General features: G+C 30.6%; 3 protein-coding genes and 1 pseudogene across 8 annotated transcripts; 3 read left to right on the top strand and 1 right to left on the bottom strand.

Moving 5' to 3' along the window:
- The first annotated feature begins 433 nt into the window (after nucleotides 1-433).
- Nucleotides 434-4,830, top strand: LOC110809044 (L-type lectin-domain containing receptor kinase IX.1 pseudogene; annotated as a pseudogene). 4 transcript variants are annotated; one of them, XR_015818237.1, is made up of 4 exons: nucleotides 434-1,151; nucleotides 1,934-4,402; nucleotides 4,497-4,575; nucleotides 4,664-4,830. The product of XR_015818237.1 is annotated as an L-type lectin-domain containing receptor kinase IX.1 pseudogene, transcript variant X2 (transcript). The 4 variants fall into 4 exon arrangements; XR_015818238.1 differs by having other exon boundaries at nucleotides 438-1,151; nucleotides 1,934-2,017; nucleotides 2,585-4,402; nucleotides 4,497-4,830; XR_015818236.1 differs by having other exon boundaries at nucleotides 4,497-4,830.
- A 4,314-nt stretch (nucleotides 4,831-9,144) lies between these two features.
- Nucleotides 9,145-15,083, top strand: LOC110809043 (Rhamnogalacturonate lyase family protein). The gene is made up of 17 exons (XM_088217173.1): nucleotides 9,145-9,466; nucleotides 9,629-9,770; nucleotides 11,212-11,266; nucleotides 11,466-11,587; nucleotides 11,700-11,750; nucleotides 11,855-11,974; nucleotides 12,107-12,226; nucleotides 12,309-12,456; nucleotides 12,531-12,701; nucleotides 12,943-13,107; nucleotides 13,193-13,299; nucleotides 13,408-13,498; nucleotides 13,639-13,780; nucleotides 13,880-14,039; nucleotides 14,150-14,266; nucleotides 14,466-14,592; nucleotides 14,713-15,083. Exons 2-17 carry the CDS (start codon nucleotides 9,646-9,648, stop codon nucleotides 14,950-14,952), a joined length of 2,061 nt encoding a protein of 686 aa, XP_088073299.1. The 5' UTR covers nucleotides 9,145-9,466; nucleotides 9,629-9,645; the 3' UTR covers nucleotides 14,953-15,083.
- Nucleotides 15,084-17,822: 2,739 nt separating this feature from the next.
- On the bottom strand, nucleotides 17,823-20,022 carry LOC110809094 (8-hydroxygeraniol dehydrogenase-like). 2 transcript variants are annotated; one of them, XM_022034809.2, is made up of 5 exons: nucleotides 19,669-20,022; nucleotides 19,353-19,472; nucleotides 18,725-19,260; nucleotides 18,470-18,620; nucleotides 17,823-18,213 (listed from the first exon to the last, which is right to left on the bottom strand). In XM_022034809.2, exons 2-5 carry the CDS (start codon nucleotides 19,393-19,395, stop codon nucleotides 17,996-17,998), a joined length of 948 nt encoding a protein of 315 aa, XP_021890501.1. In that variant the 5' UTR covers nucleotides 19,396-19,472; nucleotides 19,669-20,022; the 3' UTR covers nucleotides 17,823-17,995. The 2 variants fall into 2 exon arrangements, with proteins under 2 accessions (XP_021890501.1, XP_021890500.1); XM_022034808.2 differs by having other exon boundaries at nucleotides 18,725-19,241; nucleotides 19,669-20,012.
- A 1,146-nt stretch (nucleotides 20,023-21,168) lies between these two features.
- LOC110809092 (putative mannitol dehydrogenase) lies at nucleotides 21,169-23,276 on the top strand. The gene is made up of 5 exons (XM_022034807.2): nucleotides 21,169-21,397; nucleotides 21,540-21,653; nucleotides 21,965-22,478; nucleotides 22,549-22,720; nucleotides 22,891-23,276. The coding sequence occupies exons 1-5, from the start codon at nucleotides 21,297-21,299 to the stop codon at nucleotides 23,097-23,099; spliced, it is 1,110 nt and encodes a 369-aa protein (XP_021890499.1). The 5' UTR covers nucleotides 21,169-21,296; the 3' UTR covers nucleotides 23,100-23,276.
- The last annotated feature ends 1,246 nt before the right edge of the window (nucleotides 23,277-24,522 follow it).

The following is a 24,522-nucleotide window of genomic DNA, read 5'->3' as shown; positions in this document are numbered from 1 at the left end:
AGAGATATGTGATATGTGATATATTATATATTTTAAAGTTTTAATATATAAATTAATAAATTTTATATATCTTAAAAATTTTATATTTTAATAATTACATATATTCATATATTATTTTATGTTGAATTTATTTATAAAATTCTTCAAATATAAAATATGACTTGACCTTTTTATTGAGCTTATTTAACTTATTCAAAATTTATTTGATTAAGCTTAAGCTTAAGCTTAATTGGTAGTTCAAATTCAATGTTTCTTTAAACAAAATTAAAACAAGTGCATGATTCAAATCATACGACCACCATAAATATATTTATAATGTAGGAATTACTTTATATTATATTGTTTTTGGGAGTTTGAAACTTAATTATAATATCATATATGTGAGATTTTATTTTGTTTTCTTACGACAGAGTGGTTACATCAGAAGGTTCGTAGGGAAAAGAGAGAAGCAGTCAATAAACATTAAAAAATTAATAATTGATTAATCAAATGAGATCATGGAAGAGTCATAAGCCATTCGTCTAAAGCAAGTGTCATGTAAGGATTCTTTTTTATATTAGGAGGAGGAAAATGTATTGCCTTCTACTGTACATTAATTGGTGTTCTTTAATGGCTAAAAGGGTTGTATAATTCAATTGTCACCCTGCGAATGAATTGGTGTATTTGTTCATTATTACAAGAAAACCTAATGTAAATTATCACTGTTAAGTGGGCTCATGTATACTTACAAAGGTCGTCTTGTATTGATTCTGTAAGTGGTAACTAGTCTAAGTTGATTTGAAAGAAAACCCACAAGATTTATTGACAGAGAGAATCTGATGAGAAAATGGAGAATTGAAAAGTGGAAAGTAAAAACCCAAATGGGAACTGAAAGAACTCAAAGACTGTGGAGTTCTTTGCTGAGCCAAGTTGCAGACTTTGCAGATGGTGTTCCAAAAATGCAATTTGAAAATAAAAGGGTAGATGTGACCTTCGTGAAAGTCCAATTTCCTGAACTCTGAGGAAGATCAAGGATTGATTTTCAGTGACGGTAGTGTCATGACCAAAGAGACTGATCTGTGACAGAAACTACTAAAGGAGAAACTGAAGGAAGCCATAGTTGAACTGCAATTTGATTGTGGCGACGGGAAGGACGCCTAGAAGGATGACAAGTATGTTTTGCTTCCTTAATGGGTTCTGAGTTAGTATTAGTGACTTGCCGATGAATTGCTCGACGAAATGACTGTGTCAGGCTTTTCTGGTAGAAAATGTCTAGAGAAAATTTTAGCAGTTCCTCCCTAATTTTCTCTCTGCAACTTACTTTTTTTCCCTCTTCTAGTTCACTTTTTTTTTTTTTTTACTCTATCATTTTTCTTTCTGCAATTCTTGATCTTCTTTTGGCTTATCAGGAACTCGTAAACCAGGTTGACAATATTATATCTTAGTTTTTTTTATTATGAGCAAAGAAAGAGAAATAATCGTAGTTGGCCTTCTACATACACAAACTTTTGATAGCTAAGAACGCATTATTTAGAGACCTGGGTACAGTACCTTTATATATGATAAGCTTCTATAATATATATATGGGGGGTATAATCTGAATTAGAATCACTTGGAATAGTAACTCAATATATAATCCAGCTTGAATAGTCTTCTATCCTGAGAAAAGTCACTTTGACTTCCTACCTATTTATCTTTATTCTACCCTCTCTTTTTCTTTTTCTTTTTTTTAGTTATTCAAAATTCATTCTTTATTGATGTTATTACAAACATATCCAAGCAGAATTTTACCTCTTATTACTTATTATAAATTTTAAGACATAGGATACATGTACAAAGGAACATTTTTGAGTAAGGAATACCGAGTTTGTAATCTATATCATTAATCGTACTGAACCGTACAAAATCTTTCTTTTGAAGATCCAGGGATTTGTCTTTTTCATTATTCTTACAGGTTGTTTTTCTATTATGCTTGCGGACTGGATCAACGACAGTTCTTGAATGAGCTATTCAACTAGGAAGCAACACAATTTTCGGGGTATGCGGATAAGATGTTGACATACTAACAATAGGCATATATGGAGAAATTGTCCATTGACTCTGGAAAAGACAGTATACAATTTTTTTTGGGGTCAGTCATATTTGTGCATACGGAGATGAATTGGCAATCAGAAGGAGAAGCAACACAGCCATTTATGGATTTTTTTAAAATGATCTCTCCTGATTGTGTTTGTTGATGACATATTAATATAACCTTAGTCTACAATTTCTAAGCTTTAGTAAGAATTTTGATGTGGAAAATAACCTCAAATACAGAAATAGTTTAAATTATCTCTTAAAAGCTTTCTGTCCAAGTATAAATTTACTTAATATTCAAGGAGGTTTCCTTATTGTATTTTCTTTGAACTGAGACTTGAATATCAAGACAGATCAAGGAACAAGCTCCCTGTTTTTTATTCCCCTCTCAAACCATGGCAAATTCTTTTGAAAAATCATCAAGCTTGTTTCTTTGTCTCTTATCGTTCCTTTCTTTTCTTCCTCATGTTGATTCAATTTCATTCAACATAACTCATTTTGAGAAGAACACTCAAAACATAATCTACAGGGGAGATGCAAATGCTTCAGGTGGAGCTGTTGATCTCACAAATATCAACCATGGATGCAGTATTGGCAGAGTTATCTATGCTAAGAATGTCCAAATCTGGGACTCCAGCACTCAAAAGCTATCAGACTTAAGCACTCATTTTTCCTTCTCAATTGACACTCAAGAAAAATCAGATTATGGTCATGGACTTGCTTTTTTCATGACAGCCGATGCACTTGCATTTTACATCCCACAAAATGTAGCTGGTGGCTTTCTAGGCCTAGAACTTCCTACAAATCATGGCGCACTCCGGAACCAAACAGTTCATGTTGAGTTTGATTCTCGCCATGACGAATGGGATCCTCATGATGTTGACAACCATGTGGGAATCAACAACAATTCCCTTGCGTCATCTAAGTACACCTATTGGAATGCTAGCCTGCATAGTGGAGACACTGCTGATGTCTGGATTACTTACAATGCTAGCACCAAGAACTTGAGTGTGTCTTGGTCATACAGGAAATCCTCAGATCAACAGGTTTCCAGTCTTTCTTTGGTAATTGATCTTATGCAGGTTCTTCCAGAGAAGGTTGTAGTTGGGTTTTCAGCTTCAACAGGTTTCCGCATAGAGCATCATCAGCTAAAATCATGGGAGTTTAGCTCAAGCTTGAAGGCCAATAGCAATTTCAAGAAAAAAGTCAGAGTAGCAGTACTGGTGGGTCTAGCTGTTTTAACTGGCTTTCTTATAACTGGGGCAATCCTAGCAGGTTTCATTTCACGGGGTGTAAAACAAGAAAAAGAAAGGACAGAAACAATGAGCTTACCACATTTAATAAATGATGAATTTGAGAGAGGAGCAGGACCAAGAAGGTTTCCTTACAGAGATCTTGTTTTAGCAACCAATAACTTCTCAGATGAGAGGAAGTTGGGTCAAGGTGGGTTTGGAGCAGTTTACAAAGGGCACCTAACTGATTTAGACATGGAAGTAGCTGTGAAGAAAATTTCAAGAGGGTCTAAACAGGGACTAAGGGAGTATGTTACTGAAGTGAAGGTCATTAGCCTATTGAGACACAAGAACCTGGTGCAGCTCATAGGTTGGTGCCATGATGGGGGTGAATTCATTCTTGTTTATGAGTTCATGCCCAATGGTAGCCTTGACAAGTACCTATTCGGCCATGAAAGTACCCTTATATGGCCTGTGAGGTATAAGGTGTCTATTGGCCTGGCAACAGCTTTGCTCTATCTACATGAAGAATGGGAGCAATGCGTGGTGCACAGGGACATAAAATCAAGTAACATAATGTTAGATTCCAGTTTCAATGTCAAGCTCAGTGATTTTGGACTAGCTCGTTTACTTGACCATGAGCTATATCCTCACACAACTGCATTGGCCGGAACATTAGGTTACATGGCACCAGAATATATAAGCACAGGCAGACCTAGTAAAGAATCAGACGTTTACAGTTTTGGTGTGGTTGTGTTGGAAATTGTCACGGGAAGAAAGTCTGTAGATCCTGAAAGACTTGATTTGGGTTTGGTTGAGTGGGTTTGGGATCTTTATGGAAATGGGTTACTGCTTTCAGCTGTTGACAAGAGGCTGCAAAATGAATTTGATGTCAAACAAGTGGAGTGTCTGTTAATGGTGGGTTTGTGGTGTGCTTATCCTGTCCACACTCTCAGACCATCAATAAGGCAAGCAATTCATGTGCTTAATTTTGAGGCAGCCATACCAGATCTTCCAGTGCAGATGCCTGTCCCTGTTTACCATATACCGGGGACATCACCCACTCCTATTGAACATTTAATGAGTATTTCAAGTCTTGAAATTGGTCGTTAAAGGTATATATATATATATATATATATATATATATATATATTCCCCCCAGTTTATGCTGTATATCTATCTATCTATCATTTTTTCTTGCATTTTCAGATGAACTGGAAGCACAAGTTTTTGCCATTTTGGCTACCTGGGTTTTTGTCTCTCTCATCAAATTGCAATTTTTATGCTGGTAAGATTCTGCTACTTGATAAGGAGAGGAAAATCTATGCCAATTTACACTGCTGGCTGAACTTCAAAAAGAAAAATTTAATTCACAGGGAATGCAGCATCAAAATCTGTACGACAGGGCCAGTTCTGTAACTGTATGTATTCTTATAACGTCATATCTTCATATTATATTATACCAATGTTTGAAGGACCATTTCAGCTATTATTCTATTAATTTCAGCTTTGAACTGCTGATTCCCAGAAAATGGGGGCAAAATTTTCCTTGTGCTTCTTTTTTTTTTTGTTCTCCCTTTAATTCGGCATTGGAGGTTGAATTTTGAACCAGTCGTTGTACTAAAATTAAACTAAACTATATCTGAAAATAAAATTATAAACAAATCTCATACTGAATCAAAGAGAATAAACACGAAAATATATCTGAACCCACAATGAAAGAAATTTGTACGTCTTGCGGTAGATATTCTAAATTAACACGTAATTTTCACATTCTCTCTATTTTTAGTGATGAGATATCATAACAAAAAAAAAATCGTACGCGTAATTTGGGGACCGTATCTGTCTATTTATAGACAATTTTTATCTTTAAATTTTTTATATTTTTAAATTAACTAATTTTAAAATTAAAAATTATAGATTTGATCTCTACTTATAAAATAAAATTCATACTCTAATTTGATGCAGTAAGGTTCAATACATCCTTAACTGTATCGGATCACTTCTAATAGAGTTCAATTAATCTGATAGTATTTTATACACAGTAATTTATATATATAACTTCGTGGTAAATTTAAAACCCAACAAATCATCCCTCGAAAAAGATGATAGACTCTTTTTTAGGGTTACCAAGATGAAAGACTTCTGTATCAATAGCTACGCAAGGCCCAAAAGTATGGAAAATACCCATTAGACATATCGCACCAAAATTGATTCAGAAAATTTAATTTAAAATAAATTATTTATATTTTTAATGTTTTGATAGTTTATTTTATAATCTATATAAAGTACATATATATTTAATTTTTAAAATTAAAAAATATTAATTGATATAAGGCAGAATAAGTCTAAAATTTTTAAGTAAACTAAATAAACGAGTTTGAATTTTAATAAGAAACATAATTTATTATTTTATGTGTGTGTTATAAGACCGATGACAATGATCGACATAAAATTTTTAATTTAATAAAATTAATAATTTAATTTATTATTATATTTTTAAATAAAATAAATATTTTATAACGTTTAAATTTTAGTAAAAATAATTATAATAAATTAAAAATAATTATAATAAATTAAAAATTAAATTAAGTTAAAGAGTAAAAAGAAAAAAAGAAACGATGGAGTGAACAGTGGACTGACCAGGAAGAAGCTTGAAGATTCAGGTAGTCTGACACGTGGCGACATTAACAGGACTCTGCACGTGATTATTTCTTTCTTTTTGTTTTTTTCTATTTTTTCTAAACGTTGATTGCCAGAAACGGCGTCGTTTAATTGACAGTTCTAACGCAGCCTAGCTCGAAGAAGAATCCAACTGCTTAACGGATCAGCGTTTTGACTACGTTGATTTATGGGCTGCGTGACGCAGAGAGGTGGCAAATTAAATATTTTATACACTTAAGATTATAACTACATATATATATATATATATTTTTTAATTTTATGATATATTTTGTATTTTAATGTATTAATAAAATAATCACAAAAAACATTTAACTTAAATTAAATTTCCTTCTCAATTGGGGCAAAAGACAAATCCTTTAAAAAAAACGTGATTAATTGGAGTTAAGACCAATTAATTTATCATTAATATTCAACTAATTAACCCTGTTTGATTCACAAATTGCAGACCAATTTAATTAACGTAATCATTTTGGAATCGAATTAGTCTCGTAATGGGTATTCAAGAGTTTGATCCTCCAGCATATACATACACGAATCCAATGTTTTTAGACTGTAATATATACTTGTATGTATATAAAAACCAAACAGAAATTGGAATGAGACAATCATCTTGGAAACTAAATAAATACATGGGTGTGTTTATATATATATATACATATACATATATTTACACGTGTATGTATTGATGAATTTTGAAGTAGGAAATGAATATGGATTAAGAGGTCAAGACCTATGTTGGCAGGTCAAATGGAGTTTCAATGGAGTCATTGTAGATTTTCAACGACGGCCAGGGTTCTTTGTTCGACCACTGCAACAAACCAAATTTGACATACGTAATTAAACCTTTTATATTTGAATATTTTCAACCAGTTTAACGAACTATCTTTGACATTTTGCAATTACCCAATCGAGCTGCAGCTACAGTTTGAATTTTTTGAAGTTTCAAACCTTAATTTAGTAGCTTCTATGTAATTTTATATTGTAAAGTTGGTAACTTTGTCGCACCCAATAATTAAATTTAAATATCGTAATAAGAGAATTTATTATTTAACCGATCTCACTCTCATTCTACAAAAATTTTAAATAAATTATCGATAATCAAATTATCATATAATGATGAAACCCATTTATGGGAACAAACTTTGTATACATCAATAATAATATTGTAATATAAAATTTAATTTTCCCATATGTAATATTCGCTAAATAATGTTGAATGTATACAATACTTTTCAGCAAATTGAAAAAATTAATCACACTTTTTAGACAAGTCGTATAAAAAGTATGATGTCGTGTTTAATACCCTCATATTCAACCCACTATACAAGGTAAATCCCCCTTTGGAATCTTCTCTTGTTTACATGTAAATGGTAAAAAGTGATTAATTAATTAATTAATTAACTAATTAACTAATTAATTAATCAATATAATTATTGAAATAACTGAAAAAGTAGGGTTCATGTAAAGTAGATGGAAAATTTTAGTCACGGGAGGTATTTTTATGGTGGAAGAATTTTGGTGGCACCCATATGCTTAACTTTGTATTTAATTTTATTTATTTTATTGTATTTGTAAGTTTATTGAGTAAAACGCAAGGCACAATGTCACATGAACCCAATACAATTTTGGTCTTGTTTTTTCAAAAGCTTTTGGAATTCAAGCGGTGGCCTCACAAATGGAATTTTCATTAATTGATCGAATCCCATATGATTAAATCCATTTCCATTAATAATTAATTATCCATGGTTCTTACATATGTAGTTTAGCTTTACTAAAATTCACATAATATATAGTTCAATTCATATGGTTTAATTTTTTTTTTGTAATTTATTAAAATCGCCAAATCTTTACATGTCGTTATGTTAATTTGCAATTTCACGAGTATAATTATGGTTTTGTATTTAATCATGATGTTAATCACTTACTAAATACTTATTTAGATTCTTTACTAGATTTTTAACCCTCATTTTCTTAATTAATAAAGTTAATTTTTTTTTATAAAAAAAAAGTACGACTTAGTTTTGAAATTAATACCTTTAAGCTGTCTCAATTAGTTTATATAAATTTATAAAAATTTAATTTTACCAATAAATTTGTATTTAGTGCGTGTGTGTATATATATATATATATATATAGTTTTTACTTTTCTCTAATTTCTTGGTTTCTTAAATAGAATTGGGACAATTTAGTTTTTGCCACCTTTTCCATCCCCATTACCACGAAATCTCTACAAGTCTAATCAAAGAGGGAAAAAATAATATTACTATAAAACATAAAAATATATTAATTGTATAGGATATTATTTTTTAAAAAATATATTAATTAAAATGGATATTTCATGGGTTAAAATGCTAATTAAGCAAATTTAAGAAGAACTAAACAAGAAAATAAATCTTGGATTGACCAAATTACGTCTTGCTGTTTTTGTAGTGATTCAATAATTAAAATTTATACGTAATTTACCCAAATTGTAGATACATATAATCTTAATTATTAAACTAATATTCAATTAATTTGATTAATTAGTAAGTACCCAAATAAACCAGATTCAATTTCAAGAATTTGACTGAAGAATTAGAAGCAATTTTCTTTACCCACAAGTGCACGCCACTTAATTCTTATTTTATTATATTTTACGAAAATGGTACAAAAATTCTAATACTAAATTAAAATTTTATTTAATGTAGTTTAATATCTCTTCCAATTTAACCTTTTTTTTTAAAATTTTTTTATTTTGATAATTCAGTTTCTACAATTTTTTGTTATTTTACATAATTATTAAATTTTTAAAGAAATTTTAAAACAAAAATGTGAGAAAATTTATAAAAAATTTAAAAAAAAAACTAAAAATATTATATAATGACAAAAGAATATTAATATTTACGGGGTAAGATTTTAATTTACCATATATATTATATATTTTATATTACATGAATGAATGGTAAAAAAATCCGAAAGAAGAGAACAAAAAAAGGTAGGGTAATATTGTAATTACAATATATGTATATATGTGTGTTTTTATATTATGCGAATGGTAACTAAAATCCAAGAGAAAATAAGAAAAAAAGCAGGTTAAAAATCAGAAGGAAAGATTTTGTGTATTGTCCTGAAATTGACTCTCCAAAATTACCAACAAAAAAAAAAGCTTAATTTATTTGTCTATGGAGATTGTCTAAAAGCCAAAGTCATAACTGCAACACTTTCCTCCACAACAATTATAAATAAATTAATGAAGACCATTCGCCGCGCGTTACACACATATATATATATGTATACGCATGTGTGTGTGCATATGTATATGTATATGTATATATACCTCTCTGCATGTTTTCCAACCCTCTAAGCTTCCCCGTACCCAGAATTTGAAGGACCCCATCACAGAGAAAAGAAAATAAAAAGGAAAAGGAGAAGAGAAGGAAAACAAACGGCGTCGTTTGTCATCAGTTTCTCCTTCTTATTGAGAGAATCGGCATTGTTATACAACATTCTTCAAGGTATGTACATATGGAATTTTTTATCTGGGTAATTTTCTTTCTTTTTTTTTTGGGTGGTGTTTTAAAATTAAAATGAAGGAATTGTATACGATTTAATTAAAGGGTAAGCAACATATATATATATATATATGTATTTATGTATGTACGTATAATGATTTACAGGGGGAGCTAGGTTTGTGATGAAGATAATAGAGGAGGTAGGTTGGAGAGGAAAATGGAGCTTGCTGATGATGGTGTGTTTAACAATGGCGAATCTGGTTTGGTCCGAAGCTGTACCTGTCTGGTCTGAGAAGACCCCAGTTAGGTTCTTATCTTACCTCTCTTCTCCCTTTGTTTTTCTCTTGCAATTACATACGCGTGTCTTTTGCTTTGTGTGTCTCGTGAGAGAGAGAAACACAGAATTACTTGCATGTCACCTTTTCGTTTTCAGATTTCAGAATAACCCTTTTTTCTTTATAAAAAATCTATACATATATACATATATATATATATATACACACATATAAGTCGTCTCAAAATCTTTTACCTCTGTTTTTCTTTTAAAAATTATTATTATCAAGTCAACAGAGATGTTGAACTTTGAATTTTTTCTTCTCTAAAAATTAAACTATTACTTTAAATGAGAGTTAATTCTCTCTCTTTTTTGAAACTTCAAGGCTAGAATTAGGCATTATAATTAAAATTTAAATCCAAAAATTAACGAAAATTGAATCAAAAATATTTTTAATCTTGTAAATTTGAATTTACAAAATTACTATATTTTATTTTATTATATATATATATATATATGATAATTAATTGTATTTAATTTATATTTTAATGTTCTTTAAAATTTGTTGTGTTGCGATGAAATCTCCCAGTTTTAACGTTTGTCCTTTCTTTACTTCTTTTTAACAAACAAAAATATAAAAATAGTAATTTTAAATTTTACGTTTTATTTTAAATTACAATGCTAGTTAAATAAAAAAAAAATTACCACGTTATAAAAAATTATTGAATATTGGACTAATTTTTTTTTACAATTTCAATATGTTCGTAATCATATTATTTTAGTTTTACACCATAATAATTGAATTTAAAAAATTAAAAAACAACGAACCCATATACATACATATACATATATACATATACATATACATATATAGGAATTCATATGTAAAAATATAGTAAGTAGAATATGGTCCAAGTGGGTAGGAGTCATAAAGCCTTTTTGCCCCCCCCAAAAATTCCAATTTTTTAATTTTTAATGTGTCAACTTTTTGTTTTGTGGGTGAATAGTGGCCCGTAATTTTTTAATATTCCCGAGAAAATTAAATATAATATTTTCTGGGTAGTGCCTAAAACATCATATACATTCATGTGTACATACACAATACATATATATTTATATATATATATATATATAACTAAACATATAGGCTACCAAATATTTTTTTGTGGGGGTGAATATTCTTTATGTGCATTATCTTTTATATTAACATTCTTCATAGGCATTGACGAAACAAGAGTACAAGTCTAAATTTCTTCACAATTAATAAATTAATTTGTCTTATTCAAAAAGTAATAACGATTCCTTTTCTTCTTCTTTAGAAGTTGGATAACATACGTATATTATATATATATATATATATGTACGTATGTATGTATGTACACGCTCTTCCTTGATATATATTATTTATTTATACACATATATGTTGGTATATCAGATTTCTAATATGAATTTTTTACCCTCTGATATATTGCAGGAAATTTTTAGCACTTGATCCAGGGATTCAATTGAATAGCAAGGAGCATGATAAGGTATTATCAATTCTTCCTTTTGACTATCATAAAAAATTGTATATATATATATATGTATATATTACATTGTATTGAAATAATATTTTATTTTTTGGTTAATTAAATAGTATTAAAAGTTATTTTTTTTTTCAGAATTATTAATAAAATTAATTTTATAAATATACATTATGCTAAAATTATTATTATTATCTTATTTCAGATAATAATCGATAATGGCATACTTCAAATTACTTTTTCGAAACCAGACGGTCTGATTATAGGAATAAAATACAATGGTATAGAGAACGTTCTTGATGATGCTAATACGATTGATGATAGAGGGTAAGTGCTTTTTTATTTTCATTAATCACTAATTAATCTCGTCTAATTATTAATTATTTTACTTAATTTTTAAAATTATCTTAATTATTACTTACAAATAAATAATTTGCAGTTACTGGGACATCGTTTGGTACGAGCCAAATACCCCATTAAAAATAGACAAGTAAGTTATCTCCATGCAAAGTACTATTGTGTTGCTAATCATTTTTACTTACTATTAATTATAAATTAAGCTAATTTTGTTTGATTTAATTTACTGAATTGCAGAATAGAAGGTACCCAATTTAGGGTTGTGACCCAAAACGAAGACCAAATAGAGATTTCTTTCTCAAGAACATGGAATCAGTCCAATCTTGGAAGTCAAGTTCCCTTGAACGTAGACAAAAGGTACAAATTATAATTCGTAATCCCTAATTAATATTTATATAATCAACGTGTAATTGTAGATTATCGTATCTAAAAAAATGTACCCAAAACTTAAACGGGTCTTGGCTCATCCGTAATTAACTTTAATCGCAGGTACATAGTTCGTCGTGGCACCCCCGGTGTGTACATGTATGGCATATTGGAGAGACTCGAGGGCTGGCCCGACGTCGACATGGATCAGATCAGAATAGTTTTCAAGCTCCAACCAGACAAGTAATTAGTTTGATCAAAAAATTAAAAGCATAAAAATTTATGGGTAAATGTTTTAATTGGGTATTGGAAATCAATGGTCCAGATTTCAGTACATGGCTATATCGGACGACAGGCAGAGGATCATGCCGACATTCAATGACCGAGACGTTGATAACGGCCGTAGTCAACCACTTGCCTTTAAAGAAGCCGTTCTTTTGGTCAACCCAGAAAATCCAGTCCTCAGGGGAGAGGTAATAAAACATTTACATTTTAAGATTTTGTAAATTTTAATTAAATTAAGGTATTGTGATCCTGTGCGACGCAGGTGGATGATAAGTATATGTACTCGACGGAGGACAAGGACAATAAAGTCCACGGATGGATCTCCAGCAATCCGCCTGTGGGATTCTGGATGATCACGCCCAGTGATGAGTTCCGTACGGCGGGCCCCGTCAAACAAGACCTTACTTCCCATGTGGGACCCACCACCCTTTCCGTAAGTTCATCGCCTCACATTTTTTTAATTAGTTTACATAATTTTTTTTTTTTTATATATTAATTTATAGATTGAACATTATATTATAATTTTTTAACTTTAACGAACCCGATTGCAATGAAGTTCAAAAAAAAAAAAAAAAAAAAAACAAATTTACCCAAAAGTTAATTTTAATTTTTACTGTCTGGTTTATTATTTTTAATTGTAATAATTTTTTTTTTTGTTTTTGTTTTTTCTCAAGATGTTTACTAGCACTCATTATACTGGGAAAGAGGTGGATACAGAATATAGAAATGGAGAGACATGGAAGAAAGTTTTTGGTCCTGTTTTTGTTTATTTAAACTCTCAGTCTCGTCAGTCTCCAGAACAGAGCAACAAAAATCTTTGGGAAGATGCCAAAAGACAGGTTAATTAATGAGTAAAAAAAATTAATTTTTACTTATGTTAAGTTAATTACATATGATTAAGTTAAACAAATTTTATTTAATCAGATGGTTAGGGAAGTACAAAGCTGGCCTTACGATTTCGTAGAATCAGAAGATTTCCCTCGTGCAGAGGAGCGAGGAACAGTAGCAGGTCAATTACAAGTCCTCGACAGGTATTTTCAATCACCAAACACAGTCTTAATTACATTTTATTTTTAATATTTAAGAACAATATATACATATATTCATTAAATGATTTGATTATATTGGTATTTCTATAGGTATATAAACGCGAAAATTATCTTGCCAAGATTTGCCTCTGTGGGTTTGGCTGCTCCTGGAGAAACTGGATCGTGGCAAACAGAAGCCAAGGTGGATTTACATTGCCACCTTTGTTTTCTCTTTCTGACCTTCTTATGATATACTTTCGACTGATTTTCTTCGTTTAATTCATACTTAGTTTATATTAATATTATTAAGTGATGTTAATATTGTTTAGTTTTGTATTATAGGGTTATCAGTTCTGGACTCAGACAGACAATAGAGGGTATTTCACAATCAATAATATCAGACCTGGGACTTATAATCTATATGCATGGGTTCCTGGCTTTATTGGAGATTATAAGTATAACGTTGACATTCAGATCGATCCAGGTACATACATACATACATACACACACACATTTACCCTTTTCATTCTCTTACTTCCTTCTTTTCTAGGCCTTTTAATTGTTTTGTTTTCTTCAAAAATAGGGCGTACCATCAAATTAGGTAGCTTGGTATATCAGCCTCCAAGAAATGGTCCTACAATGTGGGAAATCGGTATCCCAGATCGAACTGCTGGAGAATTTTACATTCCAGATCCTTACCCAACGTTGATGAATGGATTACCTGCAACCAACTATAACAACAAGTTACTTACTCTTAACAAAACCTTTCCAATTCTTATATATATATATATATATATTATAATCTTAACATAAACTCTTTTGTCTTATCACGTTTAACTTTGTAAATTCGCAGATTCAGACAATACGGATTATGGAATCGTTATACAGATTTATACCCTAATGAGGATCTAACCTACACAATTGGAGAGTGTGATTACAGTGAGGATTGGTTTTTCGCTCAAGTCAATAGGTATATATATATATATATATATATATAAATATATATCTTGTTTCAAATTTTTTAGGTGTTTTTTTTACGATATTACAGATAATATATAGATAAATTTTGTCACTTCAATATCTTAGCCATTTGTATAATCTATCAAATTTTGACGTTAGAATGTATGTTATGAATTTGAGAAGGGCCTAATTTTGACATTTTATTTCAGAAATATGGGAAATAATACATACATTGGAACAACATGGCAGATCATTTTTGATCTTCCAGATGTGATCAGTGGAGGGAATTATACTCTCTGGATCGCTTTGGCATCTGCAACTGAAGCTGAACTCCAGGTACAAATTCTGTAGTAATTTTTTTGGATTAAGATATATGGAACACATATTGTTTCTTTGCAAATATATGTATATATATATGTATGTATATAATGATTTAAAGTGTATAATCATCTGAAGGTTCGGATCAACAAGCCAGTCAGAGAAGCTCCAGAATTTTCAACGGGATTGATCGGGAGAGATAATGCAATTGCAAGACATGGAATTCATGGGTTGTATAAATTATACAGAATTGACGTGAAAAGCAATTTACTTGTTAGAGGGAAGAACATAATATATCTACGACAATCAAGAAGTGCCGGCCAATTCCAAGGTCTCATGTATGATTATATTCGATTAGAAGAGCCTCCAAGAACTTGATTCAATCAAATGCACAATCTGATTTTTTTTTTAATTAATTTTTTTTAGAGATAATAAGATTTATTTGGACTTGTGATTATTAAATAAATTCCTGTAACTATTTGTATATTTATGTATGTTTATTATAGTAATCATTTAATTATATATTCATTATAATATTTATATTATTGTTTATACCGTCTCCGTATGTTTGAATGAGTAAAACTCATAGGGACGTCATCGCTACGCGTGAACCTTTTCCTTTAACATTCTCAATTGCGGGTCGTCCCCATATCCCGTCCGGTATGAGCGCCAAATTAGAAAATCTCAATGTCCCGTCCGGTACGAGGGTGAAATGGACCGTCTGCATACCCCGTCCAGTATGAGACAACGTTCACGGTAGGGTTCTTTATTGTACCTGATCTGTCCACCATCTCTCAAAATATTCAGTGAGCTTGTTGTTTCATCCATTCACTTAATCACACAATTTTTTGTTTTTTTTTTTAGTTTTTATTTTTCCAATTCAATGGCAATTATATAAATCAAATAATATATGCATTCAAAATTATAAAATCAATTTATAAAGTACTATCGTGCATTTAAACTGTAAAACAATCAACAGAACAATAGTAGATAATTTTCAGTTCTGCCTCCATTAGTAATCCGTAATTAATTATGCACGTCTTATAAATTGTAATAAAATACCGTATTTATTATTAATTAGATTTCAATTATATACAGAGAATAGGGTGAGAGATTCTTACTCAATCTGATATCTGAAACGCTAAACGAACCAAAGCTCAAACGTCTCTGTTTTACAACCTTTCAAAATCATAAAAATAGCCTAAATGAAAAACCCAAGCCCAGTCCTTAACCTCTCATGTCAACCCATCTCGGAAAAAAGTAAACTGTGATAACCCAGCAATTCAAACATGTAAGCCTAGCCCAAATTAAGTTCGACCCAAGATAAAATCCAAGTTGGCCCTCATTCGATGGAGAAAAGTAGATCGAGGGAGCCGCCCAAGGTTTTTCGAGACGATGGTATGGACATGACGAGGATAAGAGAAGCAGAGGATATCGAGCAGAGAGACGACGGGAAAGAGTGAGAAGCAAGAAGAACTTGATTGGTGCAGGTATGCCCGTCTCGAATCTCAATCACTCGACATATTGCCAAAAGCTCCTCCTCTTCATTTCATTTTATTATCACACAGTGACTAATGGAAATATGTAGTTAATTCTCCCCAAGTGATTTGACTGACTGTACTGATGCATTCAATTCTTTATTCTTGCAAGTTGATTATCTTTAAGTTTAATTAAAATTTGGAATGATCTTGTTAAGATCCAATCCATTGAAAAAACAAACAAAGGAAAAAAAATTGCAGAAATAAACAAGAGATAAAATTTCAGATTTCCGAAAATCTTTCCGTAGAAGTTGGTTTAAACTACTACTCTTGCTTAAAAAAAGAGATGAGTAGGGCTGGAAAAACAGATCAAGAGAAGAAAAAATTTAGAAAAACAGTGGTTGTGCTGGAAGAAAGGGAGAGAGAGAGAGAGAAGAAAAAGAAGAGAGAAGGAAGATAAAAGAGAAAGAGACGGGTGTGTATATACATATATATATATATGGAAGAGTGGCGGCAAAGCAAAAGAAAGAAGAAAGAGATTTTTATTCTCTTTCCTTGGTGACATCAATCAATGACATCAGTTATTTCGTCTTTTGTGAGGAAAAAATTTAATTTAATTTTTATTTACCTCTCTTTTTAAATTTTGCACAAATAAAATTTATGTTTTTTAATTTTAAATTTAATTTTTAATAAATTATGTTGTATTTATTTTCGTTGATAATGAATTTAATGATTGATCGTAATTTTTTTTTTCATATATAATTCTATAATTTTTGTAGTTATTATTTACTTATTATTTTTATTTAGTTGTGTATTAATTTAATTTAAAATTATTATTATTAGTTTATATGAATTAATTTAATATTATTTTAATTTATATAATTAATTATATTTCTGTTTAGTACCGTATATCTAAATATAAAATTATTTATTTTTTTAAATTTAGGAAACATTTACTAAATCTGCTTAGCTTAGTTAAGTAATAGTGGATTTAATGGTTAATATTAATAATTGACAATATAATTATGTAAATTTTAGCTTTAATTACTTTCTAGCAAGTGCGAGGATGCCTAAAAAATCATATTATCTATACACCTTTAGCAAATGATTTAACTAAAATTAGATGGTTTGGTAGTGAGAATTTAAGTGATATCATCAGTACACGTTTATGATAAATCTTATTTTTAAACTAAAATTTTCTCAAATACCAAAATAATGATACCAAAAGACACTTTTAATTATTAAATGAATAAAGGATACATAATAATAGAGGGAAAGATTTGAAAAAAGTTTTCAAAGAGTTACAGAAATTAAGGAACATGCTAAGATCTGTATTTAACTATGAAATTTGTAGAAGTCAAGGTATTGCCAACGTCAACTACAAATCGATATTTAACATCAGCTTTAAGATGCATAACAATAGAGCGAAAGACTTTGAAAAAATTTCCAAAGAGTTACAGAAACTAAGAAACATGTTAAGATCCTTAGTTAAATGTATAATTTGTAGAAGGCAAGGTATTGCCAACATCAACCACAAATCGATATTTAACATCAGGTTTAGGATGCATAACAATAGAGCGAAAGACTTTGAAAAAATTTCCAAAGAGTTACAGAAACTAAGAAACATGTTAAGATCCTTAGTTAAATGTATAATTTGTAGAAGGCAAGGTATTGCCAACATCAACCACAAATTGATATTTAACATCAGCTTTAGGATGCATAACAATAGAGCGAAAGATTTTGAAAAAGTTTCCAAAAAGTTACAGAAACTAAGGAACATGCTAAGATTCTTAGTTAAATGTGGAATTTGTAGAAGGCAAGGTATTGCCAACGTCAATCACAAATCGATATTCAACATCAGTTTTAGGATGCATAATAATAAAGCGAAAGATTTTGAAAAAGTTTCCAAAGAATTACAGAAACTAAGGAACATGGTAGAATCCTTAGTTAAATGTGGAATTTGTAGAAGGCAAAGTATTGCCAACGTCAACCACAAATCGATATTTAACATCAGCTTTAGCGAGTCGTTTTGTAGCCTGGTTAAGATAATCTACTGAAATAACCTCAACATCTGCATTTATATTGTGTTTTGCTGCAAAATCAATCATTTCTTGAATCTCATATGTTGCTCCGTATGCACTACCAGCTACAGTTTTTCTTCCTGTTTTGTCACATGCATTCAGCCAGTGTATGAATATTAGTTTTGAACATTTACTGATAATATGTATGGAATATGTTTGAGTTAATTTGGTATCATTTGTTCGAAAATAAGTACTTAGTTTAAGTATGTTCTTAATGATTAATTCTTTTTAATTACCAGTTCTAGATTAAAATAGCTTATTTAATAAGCATTTTATCTGCATGCAATATTTTTCATATGTATATATATATATATATATATATGCATATGCATATACCTTTCGTCAAAGGTAAGGTTGGTATTTCTAGTGAGTTGTCTGGACCCACTAAGACAAGTTGTCCATGAGACTTGAGTAGGTCAATTAATGGTGTGATAGGATGAGAAACAGAAACTGTGTCGAGAATACCATCCATACTGCCCATCGCAGCCTGCGCGTCCAACATTTATATCCATAGATAAGTTATTTAAATAATTTTTTCATCAATAATTAACATATATAACTATATATATATATATATATATATATATATACCTGCATTTCGTCGTGGTCACTACTATGCAAAAAAGAATCAGCACCTAAACGTTCCAAGGCATCAATTTTCTTACTAAGTGAGCTACTGATGACAGTAACTTTGGCCCCCATTGCTTTGGCAAATTTAACAGCTAAATGACCTAAGCCACCGAGGCCTACAATACCAACATGCTTTTCTGATTCTGCAAGTCTGAAGTATTTCAATGGACTGTATACTGTAATTCCGGCACAAAGTAAAGGTGGAGCAGTATGGAGTAATATATTATCAGGAAATCGAACGACATAACGTTCATTGGCAACCATATGATTTGATAACCCTCCATATGTTACAGTCCCATCGTTGTGGTCGATGAAGTTGAAGCTGAAAATCCTTTTACGACAAAAAATTTCGAAGCTTTCCATACAACTTTCACACGAGTGACATGCACCAACTAATGTCCCAACACCTACTTTATCGCCAACTTTAAACTTTATCACCTTGCATCCAACTTGTGTCACTTCTCCTACAATTTCATGCCTGTAAAATCGTAGGTAATCTGTTTTATACATAAATTTTATTACCATTTTTTATATTTATTACATTGCAATAATAAAATAAAATTAATAATATTAACTGATATCTTCTTACCCAGGAACAAGAGGATAGATGGTTTGGGCATCAGAAAATTCATTTTTCATTGCTAACAGATCTGCAACACAGAGGCCGCAATATAAGATCTTAAGCCTCACATCCTCCTCACCAGTTTCCCTGCTCACAAAAACTTATGTAATCAATCAACTGTACATATTTTATGCAATTATAGATTTTTTCTCGTAGAGAAATAAACTAAATGGTTGATAACGTGTTCCTCTAAGACTACATTATCAAAGAAGAAAAGGTAAATACACCTAAACAGAAAGAAAAGGAAAGTAAGAATTATGAGAAGGTAGGGAAGTAGGATCACCTTCTTGAGAAGTTGAAAGGAGAGAGATGACCAGACGAGTCTCTTGCTGCCCAGCCAAAGGCCTTAACAGGATGTTCTTCTTCCGGTGACAATCCCATTCTGCTTTATTTATTTTGATTCAAAGAGGGGGGTTACTTGTCTGTATGTGTATGTGTACGTACGAGTGACAGAACAAAAGGAGGATTTATAGCTAACAATGGTGTATCGCACACGTAGAAAAATATATAGACATAAAAGATAGAGAGAGAGAGAGAGATTAGTTAAGAGAGATATTAATTAAGCCAGCTTTTGCAGACTAGAGGCTGCGCCTAAATCGGAATTTGATTTCTATATCTTATTAATGATATTATAGATGTTTACTTGATAGATTTTGCAAATAAAATTTGAAATTTATTATTACTACAAGGAAATAACCATCTTATATTTCCTTGTCCTTCACTTGTCGTGCACGTATTCATCCTTTCCTATATATGAAAACCACAAGAAAAGCTAATGTTCTAACCAACAATTTCTAATCCTCAAGAAATCTTTATTTCTCGAAGCAAGAAAAAGAAAAAATAATTAAAAAAAGAAGAGAAGCGGATAAGAAGGAGGAGAAGACCGAGCGGCGGCCAGAAAGAGAGAGAGAGGAGACCAGCTGATGCTGGCTGGAGAGAGAGAGAGAGAGTGAGAGAAAGGAAAGGAGAGGGTGATTCGGTGGCCGAAAAGAAGAACCTACGCGCATATAGATAATTCTTCTTTGAAATTTAAATGGATATTTACGATTATATAAGTCAATGTAGTTAATGTAATTGTTGTAATTAATATATGATTGTGTGCGTACTATCCATACAATAAGAGTATCCTATTTGTCTATATTTGATAACGATATAAATGACATTCAAATAACAAAAAAAAATTAAATACTTTACGTTAAAAATTAAATTAAATTATATTTTAAATATAAATATTTATTGATAAAATTTTATTATTATTTATATTTATATATAATTTTTTTTAATTCAATTGGATTGAATTATAAATATTGAACTTGATCATATTTTTTAAAGAATTTAAATTATTTTTTATTGAATTAAATTAAATTACAAAATTATACACGTTGAATCTTAAAATTTTAGGAGTCGCTGCCCAATAACAACCAAATATTTTTTTTTTTGTAAGAAAAAATTATTAAGTAATTAAAAATAAGCAAGTTTATCTCATTATTTAAAGTCAATAATAAAATAAAAATAAAATAAATGCGGCTAAGAAGTTATAGTCTTACGCAACCATAGTCTATAAAATATTAAAAAAACAAAAATAGAAATCAAAATCTTCCACATTTATTGTCACCGCTAAGAAATCAAAATCTTCGACAACTATGCATGGTGGGCAGCCCACGTGGTCCACTTTTAATTTATTATATTATAGAAATTATGAATTCGAGAAAACGGTCAACTCTTCCCGCCCTAGGGATGCATGCACCCAGAGACGTATATATTTTATATGATCGGTAAACCTTTGAGCCTGGACAAGAAATGTAAAGTTGATATTTCTTTTCTTTCTCAATTTGATCTTTCTGGAGTGCGTAAGTATAATACTTAGTCAAGTACTTGGTTCTCTTGTTTTTCTAGTTCAATAAAAAGAAAATGGCAGAGCGCTCACCAGAAACAGAGTACCCTATTAAGGCCTATGGCTGGGCAGCGAGAGACTCTTCCGGTCATCTCTCTCCCTTCAACTTCTCCAGAAGGTACCCTTTCGCAAACTCTGCCATTGGCCCTTTTCCCAATTCGTTTCTCTTCACACTGTTCGTAAATATACACTTGTGCATACGCATATATGTATACGTGTAGGTGATGCGTGATATGTGTACATATTGAATTGCAATGCAGGGAAACAGGCAAGGAAGACGTGAGGGTAAAGGTGTTGTATTGCGGAATCTGCGATACAGATTTTAACATGATGAAAAATATCTGGGAAACTGCTGTGTACCCTATGGTTCCCGGGTAATTATAACCTTGTGATCTTTTCTTTTGATTTGTTAAGGACTAAAACTATCTCAATCTCATCAAACATCTAACTAAACAAGATTTGGATGATCATGCTAGCCGGTATTTCATATAATGAGAATAGCTTATCTATCACAATTATCTCTTTTGTGTTGGATATATATATTATATATATGTATATTTTCATCACATATGCGTATATACCCGTTGGTATACCAACTTCTAACTTTAAATTCTTGCCTCTAAACATGCTACTACTTGTTATCATGAGAACAGTTCGATGCTTTTAACGGATTCACTGCTTGCAGACACGAAATTGTTGGAGAAGTGACAGAAGTTGGGAACAAGGTGAAGAAGGTCAAAATTGGTGATAAAGTCGGTGTTGGCTGTATTGTTGGTGCATGCCACTCTTGTGAGAATTGTGTCAATGACCTTGAAAATTATTGTCCCGAAATGATATTCACCTACAATTCCATTCACCTGGATGGCAAAATCACTTATGGAGGTTTTTCTGATCATGTAGTTGTTAATGAACATTACATCCTTCGAATTCCTAACAATGTACCACTTGATTCTCTTCCTCCTTTACTTTGTGCTGGAATTACAGTGTACAGTCCATTAAAATATTTTGGACTGGGGAAAGTTGGTAAACATGTAGGTATTGTAGGCCTTGGTGGTCTCGGTCATTTAGCTGTTAAATTTGCTAAAGCAATGGGTGCTCAAGTCACGGTAATTAGTACATCACCAAGCAAAAAAACTGAAGCTTTAGAATGTTTGGGTGCCGATGCATTTTTGGTTAGCCATGATGCTGACCAATTAGAGGTAATAAATTACATGTTTTTACATTTTAATTCAGACATCTTTGTTCTGATATTAAATTTCTTAATCACAGTTTGCTGCTGAGACAATGGATGGTGTTATTGACACTGTTTCTGCAGCTCATTCCCTCGCACCGTATTTTAGTCTATTGAAGTTGAGGGGACGACTTGTGTTGTTAGGTGCACCAGCTACGCCATTGGAAATACATCCACCATTGGAAATACATCCATATTCTTTGTATGATGGTAAGTATAGAAGAATATTTAATTAATATCAACAAATAATCTGATTGATTAATTAAGAATAAATTAAAAGGAAAATTTTTGTGAGAATTGAATCATTCCCGTTTAATTAGAGACTATAATATGTTAAACGACTTAAGTAATGCATTAACGAATTCTAAAAAATTAAATAGGAAGGAAAACAATAGTTGGGAGTTACATCGGAGGTATAAAAGAGACAGAAGAGATGATTGATTTTGCTGCAAAATACAACATAAAGGCAGATGTCGAGATTGTTCCAATCGATTACGTCAACATTGCTACGGAGCGAGTAGCTAAATCTGATGTCAAATATCGTTTTGTCATTGATGTTGGTAACACCTTAGCTGTTACAAAGCCTTAAACAAAAAAGGCCTGACTTGTTATGTTCAACATCTAGTATGCTATGTATGTGCTAGCGATATCGAAATGATTTTATCATTATTAATTTTATTATTGTTTGTAGATATTGAGAATAAATTTAATTTGTACATCCATTGGGAGTGAAAGTTTTGAATAATCATTTACATGTTTCTTTAAATTATGGTTATTTATATATTTGATTCAATAGAAACAATCTTATAGAATAAAATATAGTAAATGTTGACACGAAGATATTATATTTTACTCTAATTTAAATTCATAATGTGAATATGGAGGGCAGAACATGACTTATATTAATCCTCTGTCAATAAGAATATATAGGTACATAAAGATAAATATATTATATTTGAAAAATAATGACTAATAATAAAGGTCGAAGATAGTAAAAGATAAGAGATGATACTGAACAAACCATGTCTATTATCCTGAAACCTCACAAAATGATGGCAACAGAGAACAAAGATAGAACTTCTTTGAACTTGAGAAAAGTTTCTAGGAGAAATGATTATTAATGATGTTATGTAGTAAATTAGTCTTCGAAAGAACCTGAATATCAAGTTGTTTAAGGGCAACATGTTCTTGTATAAAGTGATGATACATGACCTTAATATATTATTATAATACTAATAATTATTGTTTTTATTGTTATGTATTCATTTTATGAATAAAATTTCTCTCCTATTTTGAACCCAATTTGAAACCCATACTCAATTTTTTTTTTGCTTTTGTTAATTTAAGAGGATTTTGTAATTTGATTCTTAGATCTTTAGAAATGATTTTATGTTGAAATCTATTATTGAATCTTGTTTTTTTTTTTTGAGAGGTTTCGAGGAAGAGAAGAACAAAGTTCCAAAGGAGCACACACTTAATTTTTGGCCTAAGTGTACCTCCTCACCTCTTTCTTCAAGAGATTAAGCATTCAAGTGTTTTAAAATATGTTTTTTATGTAATGGTAGTTCATAAAGAAAACCCCAAAGAAGCTAAAAAGAATAGCAAGAAAACTAGAAAATTGAACAACACAAGAGAGAAAAGTGTGGCCACATAGTTCATAATAATTTTTCAAACCACAATGTTGATAGAGCAAATTAAATATTTTCAAAAAAATTAAATATTGTAAAATTATGTCAAGTCACTTGTTTTGATATTCAACAGAGAGTTCATAATAATTTTTTGTATTATGAAATAGCGTTAATGTAAATTGTTTCTTATGATCCATAGTAAATTACGATATAAATTTAATATGTTACGTTCACATTAAATATCATTATGTACTTTTTTATCCTAACACAATTATGATCTTTTTTACTTGGTGATAAACAGTCTCTTTCAAGTCAAAGTTTGGCAAACCTATCTAATTTTAATTATTTTCAATTAATTTTCTTTTAAAAAAAAAATTATATTTA

Source organism: Carica papaya, chromosome 4, assembly GCF_054855325.1.
Source record: "Carica papaya isolate Zhongbai chromosome 4, ASM5485532v1, whole genome shotgun sequence".
NCBI lineage: Eukaryota > Viridiplantae > Streptophyta > Magnoliopsida > Brassicales > Caricaceae > Carica > Carica papaya.
This window is presented reverse-complemented; position numbering and strand designations above follow the sequence as displayed.

Coding starts and splice junctions, on each gene's coding strand:
- LOC110809092 (XM_022034807.2), top strand. CDS start 21,297: ATGGCAGAGCGCTCACCAGAAACAGAGTACCCTATTAAGGCCTATGGC. Junction 21,398..21,539: donor CCCTTCAACTTCTCCAGAAG/GTACCCTTTCGC, acceptor ATTGCAATGCAG/GGAAACAGGCAAGGAAGACG. Junction 21,654..21,964: donor GTGTACCCTATGGTTCCCGG/GTAATTATAACC, acceptor CACTGCTTGCAG/ACACGAAATTGTTGGAGAAG.
- LOC110809043 (XM_088217173.1), top strand. CDS start 9,646: ATGAAGATAATAGAGGAGGTAGGTTGGAGAGGAAAATGGAGCTTGCTG. Junction 11,267..11,465: donor ATAGCAAGGAGCATGATAAG/GTATTATCAATT, acceptor ATCTTATTTCAG/ATAATAATCGATAATGGCAT. Junction 12,702..12,942: donor TGGGACCCACCACCCTTTCC/GTAAGTTCATCG, acceptor TTTTTTCTCAAG/ATGTTTACTAGCACTCATTA.
- LOC110809094 (XM_022034808.2), bottom strand. CDS start 19,766: ATGGGATTGTCACCGGAAGAAGAACATCCTGTTAAGGCCTTTGGCTGG. Junction 18,621..18,724: donor GTGACCACGACGAAATGCAG/GTATATATATAT, acceptor TTGGACGCGCAG/GCTGCGATGGGCAGTATGGA. Junction 18,214..18,469: donor AACCTTACCTTTGACGAAAG/GTATATGCATAT, acceptor GTGACAAAACAG/GAAGAAAAACTGTAGCTGGT.